The sequence below is a fragment of the Heloderma suspectum genome, chromosome 4, assembly GCF_057233095.1.
Source record: "Heloderma suspectum isolate Gila_16-S chromosome 4, 16-S_ref, whole genome shotgun sequence".
Lineage (NCBI taxonomy): Eukaryota > Metazoa > Chordata > Lepidosauria > Squamata > Helodermatidae > Heloderma > Heloderma suspectum.
The window spans coordinates 19693310-19718769 of record NC_139461.1 but is presented as its reverse complement, the minus strand read 5'-3'; the positions used below and the strand labels follow the sequence as shown (position 1 = coordinate 19718769).

Genomic DNA, 25460 nt, shown 5'->3' with positions numbered 1-25460 from the left:
TGGGGAGAAAATGTTCCTTTTCGAGAGGGTAGCGTTTGGAGTTACCTGATCAGCATCTTCGTTTCAAAAAGCAGGCAGTGTGTTTTGAATTTAGCAGATGGTGGAAGGGAGATTGGCTCACTCCCACAGAAGTCTACGCAAGCAAAGGCCTCATTGATGCCTCCCCAACATACATAGCAACAGATTTTGATTGTAAATGTGAGGGAGGGGCTGTTTATTTTTAATTGTTGTACACCATCTACTGCCTTGATGTGCTTTATAAATAAAATAATAACAGCAGCAGCAGCAGCAAGACCCAATGTGCCTTTTGCCATAGCCTTTGGCCGCTGTCTTGGCTCATACAGGGGAAAGTAGCTGAGGGGGTAAGAAAGAAGAAAGTCCTTGGATTGGGACCTATGAGTAGTTTCCGATGCGAGTCCTACTTAGAGTAAACCCATTAAAATGAATGGGACTTCAGTTAGTCATGACTAACTCAAGTCATTCATTTCAATGGGTCTACTCTAAGTAGGACTCACATTGGAAACTACCCTCTGCTGGGAGCCAGGTAGAGCTCCTCAGGCCACTAAGTGCCTGCCCTTAGATGGAGGCCTCCGTCCTAAGCACATTTATTACCCAATCTTATCCACGTTTACTTGGAAGCAAATCTCAATGAGTTATCGAGCACAGGGCTGGATGTGCCTAATCTCGTCTGCTCTCGGAAGCTAAGCAGGGTCAGCCCTGGTTAGTACTTGGATGGGAGACCACCTGGGTATCAGGCTTCCTGCACTGAGCAGGGGGTTGGACTCGATGGTCTTGTAGGCCCCTTCCAACCCTATGATTCTATGATTCTATAGTTCTATGAATGAGCCTTACTCTGAAGTAAGTGTACATAGGATTGCAGCCTTGCTTATGTGAACATGGCACTTGTGATAATACAGCGTACTGACCAATAAGTGTGATTGGGAACTCAACCCAATCCTAAGTATGTTGACTCAGAAATAAGTCCTGCTATGTTTCATGGGACTTATTTGCAGCTCTAATAATGTAATGGGCAGCCAAACTACACAAACGGTTTGGTCATTGCACTGGTACCAAATGTAGGGATGGCTGAGAATTTCATTTCAGTTGGTTTTTGATAAGGATGTACCAACATTCGCAAAAGTCTTCGTATTTGGGATGGAAAGAACTTGAGCTTTGAAAAATTTGAACATGGAAGAAAGGGGAAATGGACAGATTTGGCCATCTCTAAGTAACTGCTTTAAAATATTCCTTTGAGATCAGGGCTAGAGACGGTCCTGAATTTTGCATTGTAAAAAATTGTTGGGGTGCTGGGGGTGGTCCTGTTTTGGCAAAACATCTATAGAAATTTCAGTGGGCTGTTAAAATGATTTTGCCAAGTTGCATTAGAACTACAGTCAGGGCCAGAAATATTGGAACAAGGATAACTGTTTTGGCAGTTGGCCTCTGTACACCACCACATTGAAGTTGAAAGGAAACACACCTGGATGGGAGCAAAGTCAGGACTTTCAGCTGTAATTCAAGGGGTTTGACAAAAGTGGGGCACTAACCATTCAGGAAGTGCAGCCAGTGGCATACACACACACCCATCGTTGGTGGCTCATAAGTAATGGAACAAATGGCTGACAAGCAGCTGGATGGCCAGGTGTGGCCTGTTTCCTGGGCACCCCATGACCAATCAAGCAGATAAAGGGCCTGGAGGTGGTTCTGAGTGTTACAGTTGCATTTGGTAGCTGTTCAATGGAACCCCCAACATGAGGTCCAAACAGGTGTCCATGCGAGTGAAGGAGGCCATCATTAGGCTGAGGAAACAACATAAACCCATCAGAGAGAGAGCAAAAACAGTGGGAGTGGCCAACACAACAGTTTGGAAAATCTTGGAAAAGAAGGAATTAACTGGCAAGTTCAGCAACAGCAAAAGGCCTGGAAGACCACGGAAGACAACTAAAGTGGATGACTGCAGAATTCTGCTCATGGTGATGAGGAACCCTTTCGCAACATCTAGCCAGGTCAAGAACACTCTTGCGGAGGTAGGCATGACATTGTCAACATCTACAGTCAAGAGATGGCTTTATGAATGTAAATACAGAGGCTTCACAACAAGGTGCAAACCACTGGTAATGCTCAAGAACAGACAGGCCAGATTAGCCTTCTCCAGCAAACACCTAAAAAGCCCGCCCAGTTCTGGAATATGATTCTTTGGACTGATGAAACCAAGATTAACTTGTACCAGAATGATGGGAAGAGAAAAGTATGGAGAAGGAAAGGAACAGCTCATGATCCAAAGCATCCCACATCATCTGTCAAACATGGTGGAGGCAGTGTTATGGCATGGGCATGTATGGCTGCCAATGGAACTGGGTCACTGGTGTTTATTGATGATCTGACTGCTGATAAAAGCAGCAGGATGAATTCTGAAGTGTATTGGGCTATACTTTCTGCTCAGATTCAGCCAAATGCTGCCAAACTGATAGGACGCCACTTCATATTGCAGATGGATAATGACCCAGAACATACAGCAAAAGCTACCCAAGAGTTTCTCAAGGCAAACAAGTGGGATGCTCTTCAATGGCCAAGTTGGTCACCTGATCTCCACCCAATAAAGCATGCTTCTCACTTACTGAAGACAAGACTGAAGGCAGAAAGACCCACAAACAAGCAGCAGCTGAAGGCAGCTGCAGTAAAGGCCTGGCAAAGCATCTCGAGGGAGGAAACTCAGCACTGGGTCATGTCCATGGGTTCCAGACTTCAGGCAGTCATTGACTGCCAAGGATTTTCATTCAGGTATTAAATGTGATCCTTCAGTTTGAAATGATGTTGGTTTGTTCCATTACTTATGAGTAGGGGTGGACGAAAGTGACTTACCTGTCCTCGAAGCTTGTTCGTGGTGGGGGGGAGGCACTTCGCTGCTCCCCCCGTGAAGTCCAGGCCGGGGGGGGGAGGCTTCCCGCCTCGCCCCAGCCGAAATTCAGGCCGGTGGGGAGGCTTCCTGCCTCGCCCGGCCGAAATTCAGGCCGGGGAGGAGGCTTCCCACCTCACCCAGCCGCGAACTCGAAAGTTGTTTTTTAAAAAAAAACTGCCCCCGTGATAGGCTACGTGATGATTGACGTAGCCTATCACGGCTGACTTTGCAAATCTAGCCGTGATAGGCTACATTGATTGTCACGTAGCCTATCACAGGGGCGTTTTTTTTTTTCTTTTATTGCAATGGCAGCGGCGGCAGCCGGTCGAAAGATTGGCTGCCGCCCCCGCCCAGGACGAACACCCGCTGAACCGCCGGCCGGACCCGCCGCCGGGAGGGACATTCGGCAAAGGTAAGTCCCGTCCCGGGGGGGGGGTGCGGGGGGCGGGGGGCGGAGGATTTCTCCCCGAAACTTGTTCGGGGGGCTGAACACGTTGGCACTCGGCCCCCCGAAGTTTCGGGGAGAAATTCTCCACCATCCCTACTTATGAGCCACCAACGATGGGTGTGTGTGTATGCCACTGGCTGTCCTCCCTGAATGGTTAGTGCCCCACTTTTGTCAAACCCCTTGAATTACAGCTGAAAGTCCTGACTTCGCTCCCATCCAGGTGTGTTTCCTTTCAACTGCAATGTGGTGGTGTACAGAGGCCAACTGCCAAAACAGTTATCCTTGTTCCAATATTTCTGGCCCTGACTGTAAATGTGTTGCATATAATAATGCACAGATATTATTAATAATATGTGAATATGGCAAGGAGAATCATAGAATCATAGAACAGTAGGGTTGGAAGGGGCCTACAAGGCCATCGAGTCCAACCCCCATTAAGAAAATTGCTTAATGTATGGGAGCAGAGCCTCTTGCAGCCTGAGGGCTGAATTCACTTTTGGAGAAATGCTTGGGGGCTGCATTTGAGTGGTGGGTGGAGCCAAAATACCAAAAAACCCAACAAATCTTAATGCTCTTACTGGCAGTAGCTAAGCCTTAGGAGTGGTGTTTTAGCCTTTTAGAATGGGGGGAAACTGAAGAAAAGCTGCAGAAAAGCTGGCAAGGGGTGGTTGCAAAGCCAGAACTATTTCATGCGGGGAAGGGGGAAGAGCCACCTGCGGAACCCCAGAGGGGCAGACTGTGACCCAGGAAGGCTGGATTTGGCCCTTGGGCCCAAGACTTAAAGTTTCAGAGTGCAGCAAGGGAACGTGAAAGACGGTTTTGCTCCCTTCTGTCCCATGTGCTCTGTTTCTTGGAAAGAGTAGACACCCACCCACACATGGGGTGAACACATGGAGCATAAATATGGTCGCTCCCGCTGGTGGCTGGTGACTCCAGTTCAGGAGAGGCGATGCTTCCATTCTGGGTTTTAGTTAGCACCAGCCAAAACTCTAAAGGGGCTATCCAACGTGCTGAACCTTATCCCCAAAATGGGTTCAGCACCTTGGATAGCACTCTTAGAGTTTTGGCTGGTGGTAACAAAAACCCTGAATGGTATCACTGCCCCACTGGAACTGGAGTCACCTGCTGCCACTGGTTGCACCACACATCTAGTTTCAGCTTTGTCCCTTGGTATAAACTACGTTATCATCCATTACATTCAGAGGAAGAAAGGCACAGCTCTTCTAAATGGCACTTATGCTCTCTCTAGCAGCATGGGAACTATCTCAGGGAAGCTCCTTCTTGTGCCATGATCATAGAATCATAGAATCATAGAATAGTAGGGTTGGAAAGGGCCTGTAAGACTGTCGAGTCCCACCCACTGGCCCCTGCTCAATGCAGGAATCTAAGTCAGAGCATCCCTGACAGATGGCTGTCCAGCCTCGTCTTGAATGCCTCCAGTGTGGGAGAGCCCACCACCTCCCTAGGTCATTGGTTCCATTCTCGTATCGCTCTAACAGTCAGGAAGTTTTTCCTGATGTTCAGCCAGAATCTTGCTTCCTGTCACTTGAGCCCATTATTCCATGTCCTGCACTCTGGGATGACCGAGAAGAGATTCTGGCCTTCCTCTCTGTGACAGCCTTTCAAGTACTTAAAGAGTGCTATCCTACCTCCCCTCAGTCTTCTCTTCTCAAGGCTAAACATGCCCAGTTCTTTCAGTCTCTCATCATACGGCTTTGTTTCCAGTCCCCTGATGATCTTTCTTGACCTCCTCTGAACCCTCTCCAGCTTGTCTGCATCCTTCTTAAAGTGTGATGCCCAGAACTGTACACAGTACTCCAGATGAGGCCTAACCAGTGCTGAGTAGAGGGGATGTGATGAAGTGATGATCCCTTAGACTTACTTGTCAGTGGCTAGGCCTGGTCCCATGGGGGCCTAGGTCCGAATCTATTTCACAGCACCCTGGATCTATTCTCACATTCCCCAAGTGTCCATTGATGCCAGTGGAAGATTTTTTGTCTTTCCTTAATTCCCATGCAGGGAGCAATTTTCAAGGGGGCTTGCTGCTGGGGAAGGGTTAACCTTCCCCTCCCCACATGCTGGAGCACCCCCCCCCCCAGCTTTTTTACTAAGCTTAATTGCATGGGGTGAGAGCAATTTCCCTCAAAGAGGGAAAGAGAAAGAAGGGGAGGAGAAAGAGAGAGACTTGCAAATCAATTACAACTGAGGAGGAACTATGGATTTTGGATTATTTGGGGTAGGGTGCCAATTAATGGAAGAATTTATTTTACTTGAGAGAGTTCGGATGAGAAATTCCTTGGCTGGCTTTGCCTTCTGTGAAATTAAAATAAATCCTAGTCATTCTTTATAAATTTGCATATATTGGTATCAATTAGCATTTGCAAATTTTATGCCGATTTATGTCCTATGTGCCTGGGTCCCAGCTCTTTTAACTGCTTAGCAATGCCACTGGCTAGCAGTCACCAGTTGGATTTCCCAGAATGCCCCAGGGTATCTGATGCAGCTCCAGAGCACTGTGGGAAATTAATATTAGGGCTCCTAGACTCAGCTGGCTGGCGTGGGAAGGCAGCTTCAGCAGCTGCCCTAGGATGCCAGGCGCTGGCATCCTAGGGCAGCTGCTGGACAGTGGAGTCCATGATGGAACTCCTTCCCACACCATTGGCAATTCTTCTGTAAATAGAAAATCCCCTGACATGGGACTTCTGCTGTTACCCTTGCAGCATGGAAAGGAGCCACATTCTTGCAGTTCCCCTGCAGCAGTTAAGATCACATGGAGCCCTGCAGTCTCTCAAGCAGATTTATTTCACAGCCTTCCTCTTTAACTACAGGCCCTGGGGGGTGGGGGGTGGAGGGAGCCTGGAACTAGAAACCATCCACATGCAAAGCATGTGCGGCACTCCTGACCACTGACCTCTCCTGAAGCTTTCTGCTAAATAAAGGAGTTCCGAAATCCAGCTTACACAAGGTGTTCTGTTTTGTGGCTTGCTCCCTTCTCTCTCTATCTCTCTCTCTCTTTCTCTCTCTCTCTCCTGTGGCCACATTGTACATGAATAGAATAATAGAATCATAGGGTTGGAAGCGGCCTACAAGACCATCGAGTCCAACCGCCTGCTCAGTACAGGAAGCCTGATTCCCAGGCGGTCTCCCATCCAAGGACTAACCAGGGCTGACCCTGCTTAGCTTCCAAGATCAGATGAGATCAGGTGCTGATGTGCCCAGCCATGTGTGAAACTTGTTGGCATTTGCATTTTATTATTTTGCCTACTGGTTATTTGTATTGTGGTCATATATATACACACACACACGTGTGTGTGTGTGTGGGTAAGAGAAGGATGTACAGGATTTTAAAAAGTATTGTTGGTGTACTGCAAGAGTCAGTTCATATCTTAAATCATTAAAAATATGTTTGGTGTATTTTCTCTCTAAAGCTGCCTTCGCTAGCCTGGAATCTGCAAATATGTTAGACTACAGTGCCTATAATCCCTAGCCAGCTGGCTGGGGATTATTTGTGGGAGTTGTAGTCCAACAGTTCTGGAGGGGACCAGGCTGGGGAAGGCTGCTCAGAAGCAAGGCTACCGAACTCACACCAGGCTCTGGAGCAACTCCAGGTCTCTCTGCAGCCCAGCCTGAAAGGTTGCTTACAGTTTCACTCATAAGGAAAAGAAAAATTCGACTGCCTAAGTGAATTATCATGAGGTTTGATTTTCAATGCAGGGAAAGAGGGGTGGGAGGGCCCAGGCAAAACAGTCATTCAGGTATTTTTGCACCTGTTCACAACCATTGTTTCCCTGATCTGCCACTTCTTAGTGACACTTTTCTTTACTTGAAATGGTTTGTGCACCAGGTGATCCTAGACTATCAGGGATCACAGAATGACTATGATGATGTCATGGCACCACATGGCCAATTAGATTTGGGTACGTAATGATGTTGCTGATGCCAAATGAAGCCCTCCAATTATTCATTTACCTCACTTTGAGTAGGGGAGAAAAGGGAGCGTGTCCCCATTTCCAGTGGAGGCTGGTGGCTCCAATTTCGGTGGGGCTGTGGATCCATTCTGGATTTTATTTATTTGTTTGTTTGTTTGTATACTGCCCAATAGCCAAAGCTCTCTGGGTGATTCTGATTTCAGTCAGAACCAGCCAGAACTCTAAAGCAGCTATCCAAAGTGCTGAACCCTATACCTAAAATGGGTTCAACATCTTGGATAGCTCCTTTAGAGTTCTGGCTGGTTGTAACTAAAACCCAGAATGGATCCACAGCCCCAACAGAATCGGAGCCGTCAGCCTCCACTGTCCATTTCCCAGACAACCAAGCCGAAACTCCCTGCCTTGTCCCTGCACTAGCAGTTTGCCAGCAAGACATGGGCCAGTTCGAGCTCTAATTCCACGTAGTTATACATGTTCATCCCCATGCTGTCCCACTTACGCACGACTGGATCAGGGCAATGAGCATGGGCCCAGTTTCCATGGCAACAGGGATCTATTCCCTTTTCCCCTGCCTCCCACTCCTTTGCAAACAGTTTCAAACCCTTTGCCAAAGGAGTGCAAAACATCATCAAAGATGAGGAGGTGCATTTTGGGTCACAGGTATTTCTATACTTTTAATATTACACATAGAGCTCTAACCACGGGAATGGCAGTCTGAGTGGGAAAATCCACTTCCAGCCCCTTTCCGGAGAATAGACATTGGCCAATCCTGCCTTAAAGAATGCCTTCCCTCCAACTGATAATACAAGATCAATGCTGCTTTTGGAGTTGTGCTTGGTTTAGGGATGTTAGAGAATTCCGCCATGGATCCCAGGGGGGCCGAATTTCAGTAAATTCAGCCCCCCAGAATCCGTGGTAGAATGGAGCCCTCTGCCACTCCACCCCGCGAAAGCCCCGCAAAACGGAGCCTACCTGGCTGCGGCTGCGGCCGCTGCCAAGCTGCTGCAGCCACAAATGGCGGCCATAGTAGCGGCCGCCATTTGCGTCCCTACGCCGGCCCGTGATAGGCTACGTATATATTTACGTAGCCTATCACGGCTAAAGCAGGGATGCAAATGGCATCCCCTACGCCATTTGTGTTCCTGCTTTAGCCGTGATAGGCTACGTAAATATTTACGTAGCCGATCACGGGCTTGCGTAGGGATGCAAATGGTGTCCCCTACGCAGGACGCCATTTGCGTCCGCACCAGCCCAGCAGAGGCTGGAGGCCCCGCTGCGGGTTGGCCTGGCTGGCAGCTCCACAGCCTGGCCACGGAGCAGATCCGGCCAGGCAGGATTCCGGGGGGGAGGAACGGATCGCCTCCCCCCACCTGCGGAACCCGGCGGACCCAGGTAAGCGGGGTTTCGTACAACCCTAGCCTGGTTTCCGAAGTGGCGGTGCCCTTTTGCCGATGGATGCACGGCCTTGTGTACAAAGCTTAACCGGCAATTTTTACTTTTCAGGCCCGTTTGCACCTGTTCAGCACACCCTCATGGAGCGGAGGCCATTCCCACAAGGATACAGTATCCGGGTGGAGCGATTCAAAGGAGCCTCTGTGCGGCAGCCCACACATGTGAACCAGAGCTCTGTTGACCTGCTAGATGCCATTTCTGTGTGTTTTTAGTGAATGTGCACAGTGAACAGAGTGAAACCCATGCTTCCTGGATCAGAATAGGAGAATAGCCCAGTATACATGAGGGAAATATAACTGCAACCACATGAGGACTGTAGACCTGAAGATGCTTAAATAAGCTCCTGTGTTTGCTTCATTGGCTAGAATCAATGCATTCTGTTCCACAGTAACCACAATCACAAGTGATGTTCTTGTACCAGGGGATGCACGACATTTTCAGCCATGAGGACCACGTCCGGTGACTGCCCGGAGGCTGCACCTGCATGCGTGTGTGCATGCATGCATGCGCACGTGCACACGCGCACACACACACACAATTTCCCTTCCCTGCCCATTGAGATCTAGGGGTGGCTCCCCAAGCAATCACCACCAAGATGGCGGTTTCTTTGCCAGTACTAGCACTGGGAAAACAAAACAGTGATGTTGGAAGCCAGAGAACAGCATCCCCGCCCCCTCCCGCTGCCCAGCTAATCAGCTAGGATGCGGGGGAAAGTGGCTTGGATCTTGCCAGCTTTGGGGGCCACACACGGAATAGCTTTGGGGGCCACACACGGAATAACCCCACACACAGCTGCATGTGGCCCCAGGTTGGGCACCCCTCCTGTACACAGATGCCATATTTTTCACACACACGAAGGAAGAGGGTGGAAATCAACACACACACACACACACACACTTCTTGGGGCGAGGGAGGCCTTCTGGGTGCTTTCATGTGAGAAACTTGTGTCTGTTTTTGGATTGCCCCTTTTCTTCACAATGAGGTTGCACAGACCCGCGTTACATGTGTTCAGTCGTTAATTGCTTTGCACTCTTCAGAAATGCCACCTCTGCTCTTTTCTAGTGTGAGAAATCCCATGCCCCCAAGAAGAGAGCCAGGACACTACGTCTCTTGGTGGCCACTATGGCCATTGTCACATGCACCATTAGGCCCATCACAGAAAAAAGAGATTCTGTGAAATGCAATGAAATTAATCACAATTCTAAGGATGATCATTTAAACTTCAAATGGCTGTTTCCTGGGTTACATAACGTGCTAACCATACATTCAACGAATACACCACCTACCCTTGCGTCCTTTGTGAAAGGCAGCACCAAGATACAAAACCAGTTGGGCGTAGTTGTTTTGATGACAGTAGCATAATAATTTCTAATCATTATAGATGGAAAAGGCGTTGTCATGTACACAACCAATGATCCAGCTAGAAATCCCACAGGGAAGATGCATGCCTGTTAACAGAGATGCTTCGATTACCCCCTGATTTAGGCCTGCTTCAGACTCCTTTACTGGGCTGGCAATGCCATTTGTGCAGCAGAGTATTGGGCATACATCTGCCCTCCACCCACCTAAAGTAAGAAGTGATGGGAGGGACCATAGCTCAGTGGCGAAGCCCCTGCTTTGCAACCAGAAGTTCCCAGGCTCAAACCTCAGCATCTCCAGGGAAAAGGATCAGGTGGTGGGAAAGACATCGGACTGAGACCTTGCAGAGGTGGCTAGTTGAAGTAGAAAACACTCAGCTAGATGGAGTAAGAGTCTGAACTGACATAAGAGCACTTTCTGTGGTCCTAAAAGAGCTTCACATGAAGGCCAGTTATGTGTAATGATGGTTTGATTCACATGATTTCTCCCCTTAGAAAGGGAGGGATCATAGGGTTGTCACATATATACGCCGCTCCACATCTCGCATGCTACTTCATGTATGCAGTGGAGAAGCATACACCCGCACTACACCACATGAACTGCATTGCTGGTCCAGTAGATCTCCGAACTGGGCCTTAATCCTCTGCAAGCATGTACATGTATACCAGTGAAGGAAAAACCCAACACCTGTGCCATTCCTTTATCCATGGTTATGCCAATGACCCCGTAATGTGCAGGCCACAGGTAATAAAGGGGAAAGGTTGACTCTCCACTGAGTTCAAAATGCTCTGTGGCTATGCACAAACTCAGCCTCGCACAATCCCCCATAGCGAGGTATAATCAGACCCATTTTACAGATGGGGAAACTGAGGCACAGGAAAATATCTGCTGATGTTTGTGACATCAGGATAACACCTTTGCTGTGTTCATGTGGTGGCAGGGTTTGTACTGTTAGGAGCAGCAGGAGGCTATGGCTCTGTCGACAGTCGACTAAGGTGATCAAATCATGTCTTAATCGAGTAATTTCTCATAATGTTCTCATAATGTTCCATAGTGGGATTATTCAGCCTACTTCACAAAGTTTCTTGATGAAGGTGAACTGTATCACAGTAGAACCTCCAGGAGAAAAAGAAAATCCTAAAGAACTTCTGAAATATTGGAAACTGCAGGATGCATAATAAGGGGGAAATGCCTTAGACTGAGTGTAATGCACTCCTTTTATACAATATATGCTTAGCCTGGAGAGTGAATCATCATTAGCCATTGATCATACATGATAGAGACACTGAGCACACTACGTTTAGCCCGTGTTCATTGTACTGAAAAAATGATATAAAAATAAAGTTTTAAAATCCCATTGAATTCAATGAAACTTCACAATTACATGCTCAAATACCATAGTGTTTAATGGGATTCAGACCTGATTCACACTTTATGGTGGCAGGCACAGTTGCCTTATTTGAAGCGGTGTTCCCTACCAGGAACATGTAAAGTGTGAAGGGGAGAAGCACGTCTCCAAACCCACAATGGGCGCATGACAGGCACCCACAACCAAGTGTGCTCCCAGCACATGTCCATGGCATGTCTACACTAATGATGTAGATTCACATTTCCCCTTCATACTTGACATGCTCCCTAAAGTGGGAACACAGGTGTAAATGCAGCAAACGCGCCTCCACCATAAAGTGTGAAATGTGATTTGTTCCTTACCGTAGGTGAGAGAAGCACTGGACACAGCAGCGAATGTTAAGATACCTAAAAATCCTGTTTAAATCAATGGAAATTAAGGAATCAGAAATGGCTCCAGACCCATTGAGTTCAATGGGATGAACTCATAGGTGATAGTGGTGTTGGCACAATCCAGAGAGTGTTAGGCACATATAAGCCCCGCTGAAATCAATGGAGCTTAAGAGTTGCAGAAAAGCGTTCAAGGCCTCCTGGAGTTGAAGTGTGCCTACACCCTGTGGCTTTATATGCAACATCAGTTATCAGGACGAGGAACACCCAAAGAAATACAAATAAATGAAGGTTTGGATGAGCAGAATTAATAGCCATGGTTAGAGTGGCACCAGCAAGATCAATAACCAAGGTTTAAATAGCCAGGCGGTGGGGTAGTATTCCATAAACATACCTATATACCAAAGGGCATTGCTCAGAAAACTAGGGGCACTATCCAGTAAGACATGAGGGCTAATCTAGATTACACTGGGCTAGCAGAAGCGACCACCAGCGCATTGCCAATAGCTTTGGCTGGCACAATGATCTTCTGCAGAATACCTGCCACGCCTAAATGCTATTGGCACTGTGCTAGAGGCCTCTTACATGAGCACAATGAAATTTACATTAGCTCTCATGTCTTCTTGGATGCTGCCCAGGTGTTTGATTTTGCTTTGCTTGTAGCATGTGCCGCTGTGCAGGTGTCTTGTTTTGTTTGTTTTTGTGTCCGGCATTGACCTGACCCTTGGTATACCGAAGAACATCCTGTCTGCTATTTTAATCACAGAAGAAATCGCCTGTCCCATTTATAGTGTAAAGTCATGCAAAACCATGCTCAAAACTAAACTGCTTAGTTTTGGCTGCATGAACAAAACCGCATTAATTGACCACATGAAATGGCGCAGAATGAGAACCACTGAGGCCAGCATGCAGTGCAGCCATGGGAGTTGTTTGTGGTCGAGCGAGGAAGCTTTGGGGGTGTATAGTGAGATATACAAAGTTTATGTTTACATCATGAGAAGAAGCCAGCCAGTGACTCCACCCACCGCCCCACCCCACTCCACGCCCACGGAGAATTTTAAACTGGCTTGCTAGAAGGGGTCCATACGGAATCAGAAATCCCATCCCCTGTTGAGGACAGAGGCATAGAGCCACTTGGGGTGAAAGGGTCAGTATCAGTGTCTGTTTCACCCTCCGCTAAGTAACGCTTTTCTTTCATCCAACTTGAAGCTCCATTTGGCCCAAACAGGAAATCATCTTTGTCCTGGGAGATGCTGAATCCACTTGGCGAGCGTTCAAGTTCCTCGTGGTTGACAGAGAGGAGGGATAATGGGGTGTCGCTGTCTCTCGTCAAGCTGTGTTTCTGTCTCAAAGAGATTCTGTCTGAGTGGGGGCTCTGGAGGTCCCCCGGGGGTGACCGATAGGAAATGTGGGGGTCCATGAATGCAAGGATAGGCAAAACGGTCGGCCTTTCTGCGTAGGAAGTTGAGAATGGCATGGCTTCCCACCTACCAGAGTTTTGCCCACCCAACGGCAATGAAAGTGGACCCATGCCACAGTCCTGTGTTGAGAATCCAAAAGGAGGAACTTTGTTCACCGGGACATGGTGGAAGCTTGGAGGCATATCATGAATAGAAGGCTCTGAGTATTTGTAAATGATCGATTTCAGTTCAGAATATCTGTTATCCTCTGCCAGGGATGTGGTATCTTTTGAAGGGCACACCTCAGTGACTTGGACTTGCAGCTGCTCCATATGCTGCATGTGCATATCGACTAAAAAATCCAGCTTCTTTCCCATGTCATGGACCTGAAAGAGAATGGCCATCAGACCAAAAAACAATGAACAGATGGGTATTTGAAGTAATAGCCAGGTTGGGAGCTTGGGAAGGTTTGCTCCATCTAGCTCAGTATTGTAGGCAATGGCTTTTCTGAGTTTTGGACAGGGGCCTTTCCCAGCCCTAACTGGAGATGCCGAGACCTTCCACATGCAGTACACATGCTCTACCACAGAGCTACAGCCCTTCCCTAAAGGAGTCCATATTGGATTGTAAAGGGGGTGGGAGCTTTCACTCTTAGGTTCCATGTCTTCTCTTGGATCAGGTTCACACTAAGAGCTTGTCTAGATGTTACCTTATCTGTGACTCAGCTGCTGTCTCATGGTAAAGTTGCATTCTTGTGCAAGATGCTCTACAAACACTTGCAAATACTTTCATCCTGAAAGACGCTTCTGAGAAGCTCATGAGCAGCCCATGGTAGATATAACTATCCATGATCATAGAATTACAGCATTGGAGGGAACCTCAAAAGTCTTCTCATCCAATCAGCTGCTACTGCAGGGGTCCCCAAACTTTCTGGGTCAGTGGGCACATTTGAAATGTTGAGGGAGTGTTGTGGGCAGTCTCACAAAATCGCTGTCATGGGGGGCTTGGCCATTCATAAAATGGCTACCAGGTGGCCATGGCTGGTCATAAAAAACTCATTTCACAGAAGGTAAACTGGTGAGACAAAAAGAAATCTAAATTGCTCAAGAACCTAAGTACAAGGCACAGGTGGTGGGGTCTGAGCTCCAAAATACAAAGCCACTCTTTTGAACACAACTAAAGATGTCACCATGCCAATCTCTCAGTTAAAAAACAACGTTTTAAAAAATCGTAAGAAATAAAATAAAAATCAGAAGGGGCAGGGAGACTGGTGGGCACCAAGAGAGGTGTCCATGGGCATAATGAAGGCCGAGGGCACCATGTTGGACACCTGACTGCTACAACATCCTTGATAGATGGCCACCCAGCTTTTGCTTAACAACCTCTAACAAAGGAGAGACCACTACCCTCCAAGACAGCCTGTTCCAGTCTGATCATCATGAGAACTTATGAAGAAACCTGCTAGATCAGACCAAAGGTCCATCTAACCCAACATCCTGCTTCCCGTATTGGCAAACCAGGTGCCATTAGGGAAGCCCACACACATGAAGGTCCTTCCCCTCTGTTGTTCCTGATGACTGCTATTCAGTGGCATACAGCCTCTGAAGATGGAGATTCCAGTCATGACTTATCAGTGGTGTGCTGCCTCTAAACACAGTGGCTGGGTTCACATGTTACCCTAACCCATGTTGGGTGGCAAGCTATGCTGGGTAGGTAGTTACGCAAACAACCTACTGTACTCCCATCAGACGATCAGGAAAAGAAGCTACACAGAGTAGTTTATTTCACACACCCCTTGCCCCTCCTCCTCCTGTAGCCCTCGTGCCCAGCCAGGTAGGTATCCCAGCATCCTCTGCAGCAGGAATAGAGACCACTTCAGAGGAGTAGAGTGGCAGCAGTGTTTTTGGTCACTCTTGCCAAGCAACTCTGTAGGCGATCTCCGTAACAGACAGCATGCTAACCCATCATAGGTAAAATAACCACTACTGCAGACTGTGGGTTCTCAGGGTGGTATATTTGGGGGAAATAACCCACTGTGGAGGGGAAAAACATCCCACAGACAACACACTAACCCATCATGGGTTGTTCTGGAAAATAAAACATAATGGGCTAGCGTGTTGTGTGAATCCAGTCAGTGAGTTCCATAATTAGCTATTATGACTAGCAGCCATTGCTAGGCTGATCCCACCTAGCCCCAGAAACAAGTCAAGTCTATTTTACAGCCATCAGTGTTATTGGCTCTTGATAGTTTTGAGTTCTGGGCCAACTGTGCAAATGAAAAGCACCGAGTTTGCGGGGGCTCAAGACCAAGAGGCCAGATACGAACTGAACCTGAACTTAGAGGAAGTCTGGATTCTCCACCCAAGCTGTCCAGGACTTATGCAGCCAACTGTAGTAAAACAGGTCACCAGTACAAAAGTTATACAAAATCTCAGGTATTCAAAGGGGAAAATATTAATGTGAAGAGCTGAGAATTCTGTACCTGTCTTTCGACTCTGACAAATTTGCCCATCATACTTTGGTCATCAGGATCTACTGTGGACGCTTTGGCTATATATGGATCATTCCTAAAAGAGATGAAATGACCCAGTTTAGGGATATGCAGAACCTTCTCTATTATTGCCACTTCACAAATAATTCACGCAGGATGTTATGGATGCCCATCTGCACAAATCAGATGCATAAAACTTTTGAGGGGAAGGCGTTTCTGAATTGTTCATTCACATGCTTGGTCTGGGTATGAGCATGGTTGCGTTTTTGTCCTCATTTAAAGGCATGGAAGCCAGAGTTAATTGCACACAGTTCAGTTTTACACTGAGTGGCACTGACAGTAGTGTACACAGGCTCACTGCCTCTGGTACTGGAGGTGGCACATAGCCATAAGGACTAGTAGCCACTGATAGCCTTCTCCTCCAGGAATTTGTCTAACCTCCTTTAAAGCCATCCAAATTGGTGGCCATCACTACATCCTGTGGTAGCGAAGTCCATGGTTTAACAATGTGCTGTGTGAAGAAACCCTTCCTTTTATCTGTCCTGAATCTCCCACCAATCAGCTTCATGGGATGACCCCGGGTTCTAGTATTTTGAGAGAGAGAGAAAAATGTCTCCCTATCCACTTGCGCTAGAGGTCACTTACACCAGCACAACATAATTTACATTAGCACTAGTGTCAACTTGGAGACTGCTCTCATTTCATGTTCAGCAGCAGCATCACACAGCATTCTGTGGCCTTTGCCATATTGGCACTATGGAGATGGTGGGGGGAGGAAGGGGAATGATGGAAATGTGGAAGTCTATTACACATGGCTGTAATCCCAATCTGGAGGTTCCCAGGGCGTGGAGGCATCCTTCAGTGAGCTGCGAGTGGTATACACTAGTGTTATCCCACTTTATCCTCACAACGACTGTGCGTCATAAGTCAGCCTGAGAAAGAATTACTGGCCTTCATGGGCTTCATGTCTGAAGGGGGATTTGAAGCTTCATTATCCTAACTTGGTCTACACACTACACCCCACAGCTCCCCACAGTTATATGGTAAGAGAGGTTAACCACATAATTTATAGAATAGAAACCCATAATCATAGAGTTTTATGGAGATGGGGGGAGGGGAATGATGGAAATGTGGAAGTCTATTCCCAACCAGCTACATGCAGAATAATTTCACCTTGGAGATTGTTGCGAAGGGTAAGAGAATGTTCCTCCCTTTTGGGATTTCTTATGCTTGGGAGTGGATGGAGGTCCAGGTGCAAAAATCATATCTATTCTGAAAGAAGAGAATAATAGGGCATGCTGAAAGGGCTATGATTCATTCATTTATAACTGATCCACCCCAGTCCCACGGGCTTATTTTTATAAGTCATCCTAGGAATCAATCTTTGTTCAAAAGGTGGGATATAAATCTTCTAAAATACATCAAACAGTCAGTGAATCAGATCAGCTCCTATTTGACCTGAAGGAAAACTTCTGTGTTTTCCACCAGCATCTATACATTTGTTGGTTTCTCTGCAATAATGCAAAGTAGTATAGTGAAGTGGCAAAGGTACAGAGTTTTTCAGGAAGTACAGGGTTCAACTCTCATATCTGCCTTCAACTCATTAGGTGGGTTTGGACAAGTGAAGGCGAGTGAGGGCAAGCCAGGCGTCATATTTTAAGTGAGCTGGGAAAGGCTTAGACACATGTCTGCTGCTTTCCGAGGAGTTTGTGCATGTGTGTTCAAACCACTTTCGTTCCATCACATTTAGAATGCCTGCCTGTCTTTTTGTTTATTCAGTCAGCTGTTTGCAATTCCAGGATAATAATGTTCACCTGCCCTGCAGGGTTGTTATAAAGACTGTTAAGAACACAGGAAGTGCCTTATACTGAGTAAGGCCATTGGTCCACATAGCCCAGTGTTGTTAACACTGGCTAGCATCGGCTCTGCAGGGTTTCAGGCAGGATTGAACCTAGGACCTTCTGCATGGAAAGCATGTGCTCTACCACTGAACACCACTTACTGTTGAAGTATGGTATGTCAATGTGCCACTTGACTTGACTGGACTGGAAGTATAATCTAGCCTGAGATAAACTCCAGATCTCGATTGTGTAAAGATGTCCTTCTTGTTGTACAGTCATAGCTTTCATGTGCCTTCTGAGCATCTGCTGGAGGCACTAGAGCCCTCAATGGTGCATGAGCTAGCAACTCTCTGAGGTTGCCTGCTCCATAATGAGAATCTCTGTGCTCATCCAGGCCATCTTAGAATCTACACTTCTTGTGCATTGCTACTGCTAGCAGCAACACATCTTACCTCGTTTGAAGGTATTTGATTCTGGAAAGCATGTCAAGGTGACCAGCTGAATATTGCTCTATCACATCCTTGACATCGTAAGGCCGCAAAGTCTCCTTGAATCTTTTCTTATAAAGGCGAAACTGTAGTATTCTGTTACAAGAAGAGAACGTTTACTGGTAGGTCTTCTCATCTGCAATAATGGATCACTATTTGGCAGTATAAATTGCAAGCACCGGAGGCCCAATCTGCATTGGGACTGCAGAGGGGGGTTAGCCCCCCATACCCCAACACCAGGATCTTGATCTGGTTCAGGGCCCCTGTACTTACTCTAGAGTGAAAAAGAAAAAAAGACATAGCTGCTTGCTACATAGGGATGGACAGAACTGTTGGTTTCACTTTCTCCCGCATTCAAATTGTTAAAAACTCAAGTTCTTTCTGTCCCAAATTTGTGAATTTCAGTAAATTTTCATCAAAACTGAACTGAAATGAAATTCTCACCCATCTGCACCAGCCAAATTCAATAGGTACAGCTATTCTCACCATGGAAAGGACCATGTTGTACCTGTCTGCCATATAGCTGTTAAAGATGAGGAGCCTGTCAGAAAAAAGAGGGGGCAACCCTAATTCAGTGGCAAAAGCTGAGACAGGTTGGTAGTCACGTTGGCTGCCATTTTGCAGTGAGACCTGACCAACCCTAATTCAGCGCCACAAACATGGCTGAATACCCATGACTTCAACCCATGACTTTTAAGAGCTAAACACTCCCTGGGCCTGGATGGATGCATGTATCCACTTCAGTTTCTCCCTCAGTTGAATTTTTTAAATCTTTCCAGCTCAAAGATGAAAAAAAATGTGAATTTTGGTAAATTCTTATTAAAAAAGAACTAAATCTAAATTCTCACCCATCCTTAAGTCTTTGAAAGTATCATCTGATTTGGATCTCACACAGATGAATATGTGTACTGTCTATATTGAACACTATTATCTTTAGAACAGGGCTGTGGGAACTTTTGCACTCCAGATGTTGAAGAACTACTATTTGCAGCATCACTCACCATTAGCCAGGCTGGCTAGGGCTGATGGGAATTGCAGTCCAACAACATCCGGAGGGCCACAGGTTCCCCAGCCTTGATTTAGGCCATAGAACTTACAAAGTTGCCTTATTCTGAGTCAGACTATTGGACCTCCTAACTCAGTCCTGTCTATATTAGCTGACAGTGGCTTTCCAGGGTTTCAGACAAGGTTCCTCTCCAGTCCTACTTGGAAATACTGGAGATTCAACCTGGAATTTTGTGCATGCAGAGAATATACTCTGCCTCAGAGGTATGCTTTGGACAGCATAAGAGATTTCTGTCTGTGATGTTTCATTGATGAAAGCTCTTTCACGGTGGCAAGTAAACTGATGTTGCAGTCATCACAAATGACAGACCATACTTTTGACAACAGGGGCCTAATTGGCTTACATTTTAAACCGATTGAAAAACAAAGAAAAATGGCGACATCCACGAACTTTACCTGACAGCTCGGATGACCACCTTCAGCGTGGGTATCATGTCTTCAATGAGGAGTTCATTGCTGTACCCTCTGTCTTCTGCCAGAGGATCTCCTGATCCAGCATCTAAATTGTAGACCCATGAACAAAGATCAGACAGAGGAGAAATCAGAACAATGTGAAGTTTCTCAAACGGTATCTGCAAAGTTCCCTTCGTGCTGTTACCACCCATCAAACTAGTGATCGGCAAACTTACCCTGAGTGAGTTTATTTATTTAGAAAAAAACAAATTCACCCATGCAGACTCAGACAAGAGTTCTCCCACAAAGCAAACTCTCAGTCCATGTAAATGAGCTTTTGCACATCCGCAACCCTGAAGTGCATCTTGGCGGTTTTAGTTTGGAATCGTGTAGTGCCTCCTCAGAGCCAGAGCTGCAGTGGCAGCAGCGATGCCATGAGGGAAACTGCTAAGGAGACAGTAGGATGGCTAAAAATTTAGGTGGAGCATTTCTCAGTTTTTGTCCTTCTCACAGAGCCAGAGTGGTGGAGGTGGCGATAGGAAGACTAAAAAATTAGGGGGGAGGTGTTGAGTCCTCCTTCTTGTGGAGCTGGAGTGGCAGTGAGGAGGGAAACAGCACCAGATTAGGCAAGGAAAGGGTTAATCCAACCAATGCAGTGCATGCATAGAAATGGCATTGTTTAGATACAGACTGTGCATGCTCGGAAGCTCACAGTCCATTCTGTACTTAATAATGAATTCCTAAACCCCTGGTCCGGGGTTGTTAAAAAGGTGAGCATTACAAATGTGTGAGGTTCAATAGGCGAGTGGACTAATTACAAAATTTGACAGCATCGCTCAGCAAAACGGTGGCTCCCAAATGTTTTACAATCCACCAACGTAGAAGTCAGCAATTTGATCTTCTGGATTTATCTATCCACATTAACCCCCTTCTCCTTAAACCACCAAACGCTCTTTTATTAGCTAGGATGAATGAATAAAATCATGGTCAGATTATTAATTCATTACTACTAAGTTGTCCTGAGGACACAACCTACTATGTTGCAGAGCGGTAATCCTAAAATGCATTATTTATTTTCTTATCTATTTGATTTGTACCCCACCTTTCTACTAAGAAAACGGCACTCATGGTGGCTGACAATCATAGATAAATAAAAACTTGATTAAAACAAATATATTAAAAAAACACAATTAAAAACACAGCAATAACAAAATAAAAACAACACCCAACTGATCTTGATATTAACAGTTTTGTTGAGAGCACTACCAACTCATATTTATTCTAGATAAATTAACCTGGGGTCAAAAGAACACAACCTATCGGTTAATCCATATACTCAGCAAGATCATGTGATAGGGTCCATTTGGGCCTCTACCACTCCAGAATGCAGGTGAGGCATTATTATGAATTTGCACGTTAATTGTCTGTCCCATGTCTCTGTCTTTGGGAGAGATATTAAACTGCATGGTGTTTTTCATCTTTCCTGGCACCCTTGGAAAGGGAAGGGGATTAGAATAATAGAATTGGAGGAGGTCCTGTGGTCCATCTGGTCCCTGCTCAATGAAGGAAATCCAGAGTAGAGCATGCCCAACAGATGGATTGTCTAGTCTCTACTTGGAGACATCCAGCAAGGGAAAATGCACCACCCCTCTAGGTAATTGGTTCCATTGCTGAACTGCACTTATTGTCACAAAGTTTCTCCTAAGTTCAACCAAAATCCTCCCTCCTGTAACTTAAGCCCAATGGATCCTGTTCTGGCCTCTGGGGCAGTAGAGAATCTGGCTTTGCCCTCCTTGAGGAATGGTTTGTCCATCAAGTGCAGCATGATTTCCTAAATATAAGCATTACTTTTCACTGCAACGTCTTAATATTCAAAGAAGGTATTGCACTGCAGGCCATTGTTGTTGCTTTTTACATTGCCCCCCCCCTTTAAAATAGGAATGAGAGTCAAGCTGGTATTTGATGTTGAAATGCAGATTGCGCTGTGAATGTGAATTACAAATTTCATTCCAGAATGTTCAACAGAGTGATCACATTAAAAAACTAACAATAGCAAAACCAAAACCGTCACTTGGTTCAGCCAACAACAAGTAAGCGTTGGTTGTTTTGAAAGCAAGTCAAAACAAAAATTTACAAATTGGAATCTGAAAATTAAAATTTTTGAATCAAAATGTCAGAGCTTTGCCAAATTAAAGATGATGATAATAATGCAACAATTCAATTCAACTCTAGTTAAAATGTCAGAAGGAGTCTCAGAAAAGAAAAAGCAGAGGGTGGTTCATGAAATAGTCTAGCCAAGTTAAAAATCAAATCAAGACAAACATTTACCTTCTGAGCTCTGCCAGAATGCATAAGCTTTCATTCGGAATGCAGTGCGAAAACGCTCTCTATTATTCAAGACAACACTCTTAGGTTCTTTAGAAGGACTTTCTTCAATTGCATCTACATTCAGAGGAGTAAATAGCTTTCCTTTAGTATTGGTACCACGAACCCGATCCAAGAGACCCAGCTTTTGGCTAAAAAAATAAGGAAAAGGGATCATTTCTCCCCCGCATTTCAATGTGGACCTGTATTTCAAGGTGTTCCAAAAGCATTATATACCAAGCAAATAAATACACGAAGGATGCCACTAAAGAAAAAATAACAGCTGATGGCTTTTATGTGCACAACATACCACTGAGCAAGGTTTTGGCAGGCCTCCAAATAAGATAAACATCATTATTTCCCCTCCTCCATCACCACCCCTAACCCAACTGAGGAATTTCAATATGCAATTTAGTTGATTAATCCCACAAATTTATCAGCTGAACTTGTATCCTCAGAATTTTCTTATGTTCAGTGTTGATCCCTGTAAACAATTATGCTTGATTTGCTAGAGTAAAGCAACCAACAGGGTTACCCCACCACCATTAATTAATCCACTGATTGCAGTTTTGATCCTGCCATTCATATAATGTGATGCCGGTGAATTCGGTCACTCAGCACCCTCTTGTGGCAGTGAGATGTTACTTGTAGCCAAATGCCCAAAATGCTTGAGGGAACTACAGAAGCAGTGCATGCTGAAAAGGAATCCCAGCTTGCCACTGGAAATGTATGAACACTGGGATGCAGTTGAATTCAGACCCAACTGTACTTTACATTGAAATGCATAGATCTGGATGGAGTGGAACTGGTGTCAAAATGAAATCAAAGCTTCCTGCCTGTCAGGGACCCTGGGCTTGAACTGAGAAAGGCATGTGCTGAGGCTGACTTCACGGAGACCAGGGATTGGCAACTTGTGGCCCTCCATATGTTTTGGCCTACAAGTCCCATAATCCCTCACCACTGGCTATGCTGGCTAGGGTTGATGGAAGTTCTCGGGGAAAACATCGGGAGGGCCAGAAGTTGCCCACTCCTGGCCTAAGAGCTCAGACTGTGTGCCCAGCCCCTGAAGCCTCTTTCAAACACAGAAGGGGATAGCCATGCACAACACGAAGTCCTACGGTTGGCAGGCATCTGAGAGATACCAACTCCCCACTTCGGTCCCAGCAATGGACAATAGAGACCCCTGGGTGGGGCAACAGGTATCTCAGGTCTGGGTTTGAGAACAGCTGTACAAGAACCCAGTCTGGCCCTGACATGTCATCTGCTGCTAGGTCTAGAGGGTTCCAGTACGTTCCTAAGCCACATCAAGTCCCTGCACATAGGCACCAATGCTTCCAGTGTGTGTCATGTTCCATGTTCATATCATTGTGCACAGGAGGCCTCTGTAAATCTGTACAGAAACTTTGTGCAGCCCAAGGGACAGTCCAAGGTGCTACTCAGCATTGCCATGAACCCACAGTGAGATCTAACCCCCTTCCAAACTGGATTCTGGGAAGTAATGCAGGAGGCTTACTGAAATTGTTTCAGCTCGGTGCTTCAGCAAATCTGTTCCAGAGAGGAACCCAGTGGTTCTGCACACCTCTAATGCACGAACTATGATTCAGCATGAGCTTCCTTTTTTAGAGTAGGCATGCTTAGGACAGAGTACTCATACAACTACTTTGCTTTGAACACATTGTACTTGGGGTGTTAATCCAGATGTCAAGCTAGTAACTGACTCCTGAGAATTAAACAATTCTTGCCCTGTCATGTGGTAGGATGTCACAATTATGACCACCCAGCAATGCAAATGAGCATCAGGCATGATGTATGCACATGCCCACCTTTATTGCACAGACTTTTAAATCACGGCACGATGGGACTTTGGTGGCGTGGAGGTCCGTCACAAAGTGGATTGTCCAAGGAGGTCTTTCACACAGTGGACTGTAATCCCACCATGTCTCCAGCAAACAAGATTTTTTACAGCTAGTCAAGTCAAAGGCATGGTGACACTGGAGTTAATCATGGGTTTACTTTTAGACATGGTCGGACAACTCAGTTCAGCATGGACTGTGTGGTAACTGGAAAAGTTAATATGCAAGATATTCCACCCCACAAAGATGGAAAACATAACGTAGGGTATTAAAAATATAGTTACTCCAGTATGTCAGAAAGACAATGGAAGAAGATCAGCAATACATGAATGGTGAATAGCAAGTGCATAGAAAAGATACACGTTCATACATAATTGAAATAAATGGTTCAAATAGTGTAACGCTTTGCCAGTTCCTATGATGCTTCACATGCTAGATACAGCAAATCCTAAATGGGCATAGAATCAAATGTAGGCCCACAGTGATCTGCAGTAAGCATGGCCTGCATTAACCATTTCAGATATGTCAATAAAAATAGCAGTACTTGCTTGCACTTGGAGCAAGCGAGCGCTCCACATCAGTATATCCAATAACCTGCAGAGCAATCCCATAAGACTGGGCAATATTATTATCCCTATATATTGCAGGTGAGGAACTGAGGCCAAGGTGATAATAGCTGTTGCCCTTTAGTGAGGTCATGGCTGAGATAGGAGGGCTGACCTGAGGACTTCCCAGCTCACCCATTTATAGCAGAATATGACATGGAGACAAACACAGGTGTGCTGCTGAAAAACGGCAGCCTGCGTCAAGTTCTTCTCCTCTGTAACATGTACTAAAAACTGACTCATGTCCTGACATCATCACACTGTAAGCTCCTCTGCCTCCACCAGACAATGATGCATAGCAGGGTTGGGAAAATGCAAGGCACAATGACATCAGGACACAGTTAACTTTTACTGCATGTTATGATAGGAGCAGGAGAATGTAAGTTGGGGCTGCCATTTTCAGTAGCAGCCCCACGCACATTGCAATGTCTGTTCTGCCCTTAGCCCCTATGCTAGATCATCTCTTACAAAATGGGCAGATTGTGTTGTAGTAACAAACCATGTTTTTGTCATCCCCCCTCCCCTCTCTTCCTCCTTTGTGCGCATGAGGTGGAAACTGAAAGCTTCCACTTTCACATTGGAACTAACCACCATTCCCTGTCATGTCTGAACTTGGGGAACTGTGGTTTATTCTAATTGTGCTTAGTTAAACAAGGATATCAAACCACCATTTGATTCTGGGGTTTTTTAACCGACTAAAGTTAGAACAAACTACAGTTCCCTGATTTGGGATGTAATGGGGCATGGTGCTTCATTCAAAATGAAAGTGGAACATTTCCATCTCCCTTTCAGGTGCACAAATGAGGACAAGGGGTGAAGCATGGGAGCCCAAGGCTTGTGCCGGCTTTCTTCCATAATGACAAGCCATAGTCTGAACCTGGCCTTTAGGTAATGCAGTCCTTTATAACAAATGTTACATGGCCTTCAATGGGTATTTCTCCAGACAATATTTGAATATTATTGAATATCTGAGAGTTAATGGGTAGGGTATTGGAGGCCCAACTCTTGCCTCCCAAGTGTAGGCCCAACTGAACTTGAATAGGCTTTTGGAGCCATTCATGCAGCAGCCAAATGCAAATCCCTTCTCAGCATGCAAACCAGACATTCCCCGATTCATTGTCTGATTCTGAAGTACA

The 25460-nt window shown here is 45.9% G+C and overlaps 1 protein-coding gene across 1 annotated transcript in view; it reads right to left on the bottom strand.

Moving 5' to 3' along the window:
• Positions 1-9920: 9920 nt before the first annotated feature.
• The window catches only part of KCNQ3 (potassium voltage-gated channel subfamily Q member 3), a 242195-nt gene continuing 226655 nt past the window's right edge, over positions 9921-25460 (bottom strand). Inside the window, exons 11-16 of the mRNA XM_084848784.1 lie at positions 21831-22018; positions 19506-19608; positions 18009-18140; positions 16889-16987; positions 15707-15791; positions 9921-13610 (exon numbers count right to left, since the gene is read on the bottom strand). Coding sequence (XP_084704910.1) covers positions 12882-13610; positions 15707-15791; positions 16889-16987; positions 18009-18140; positions 19506-19608; positions 21831-22018 — 1336 coding nt within the window. The 3' untranslated portion in view covers positions 9921-12881. The remainder of the gene's footprint in view (positions 13611-15706; positions 15792-16888; positions 16988-18008; positions 18141-19505; positions 19609-21830; positions 22019-25460) is intronic.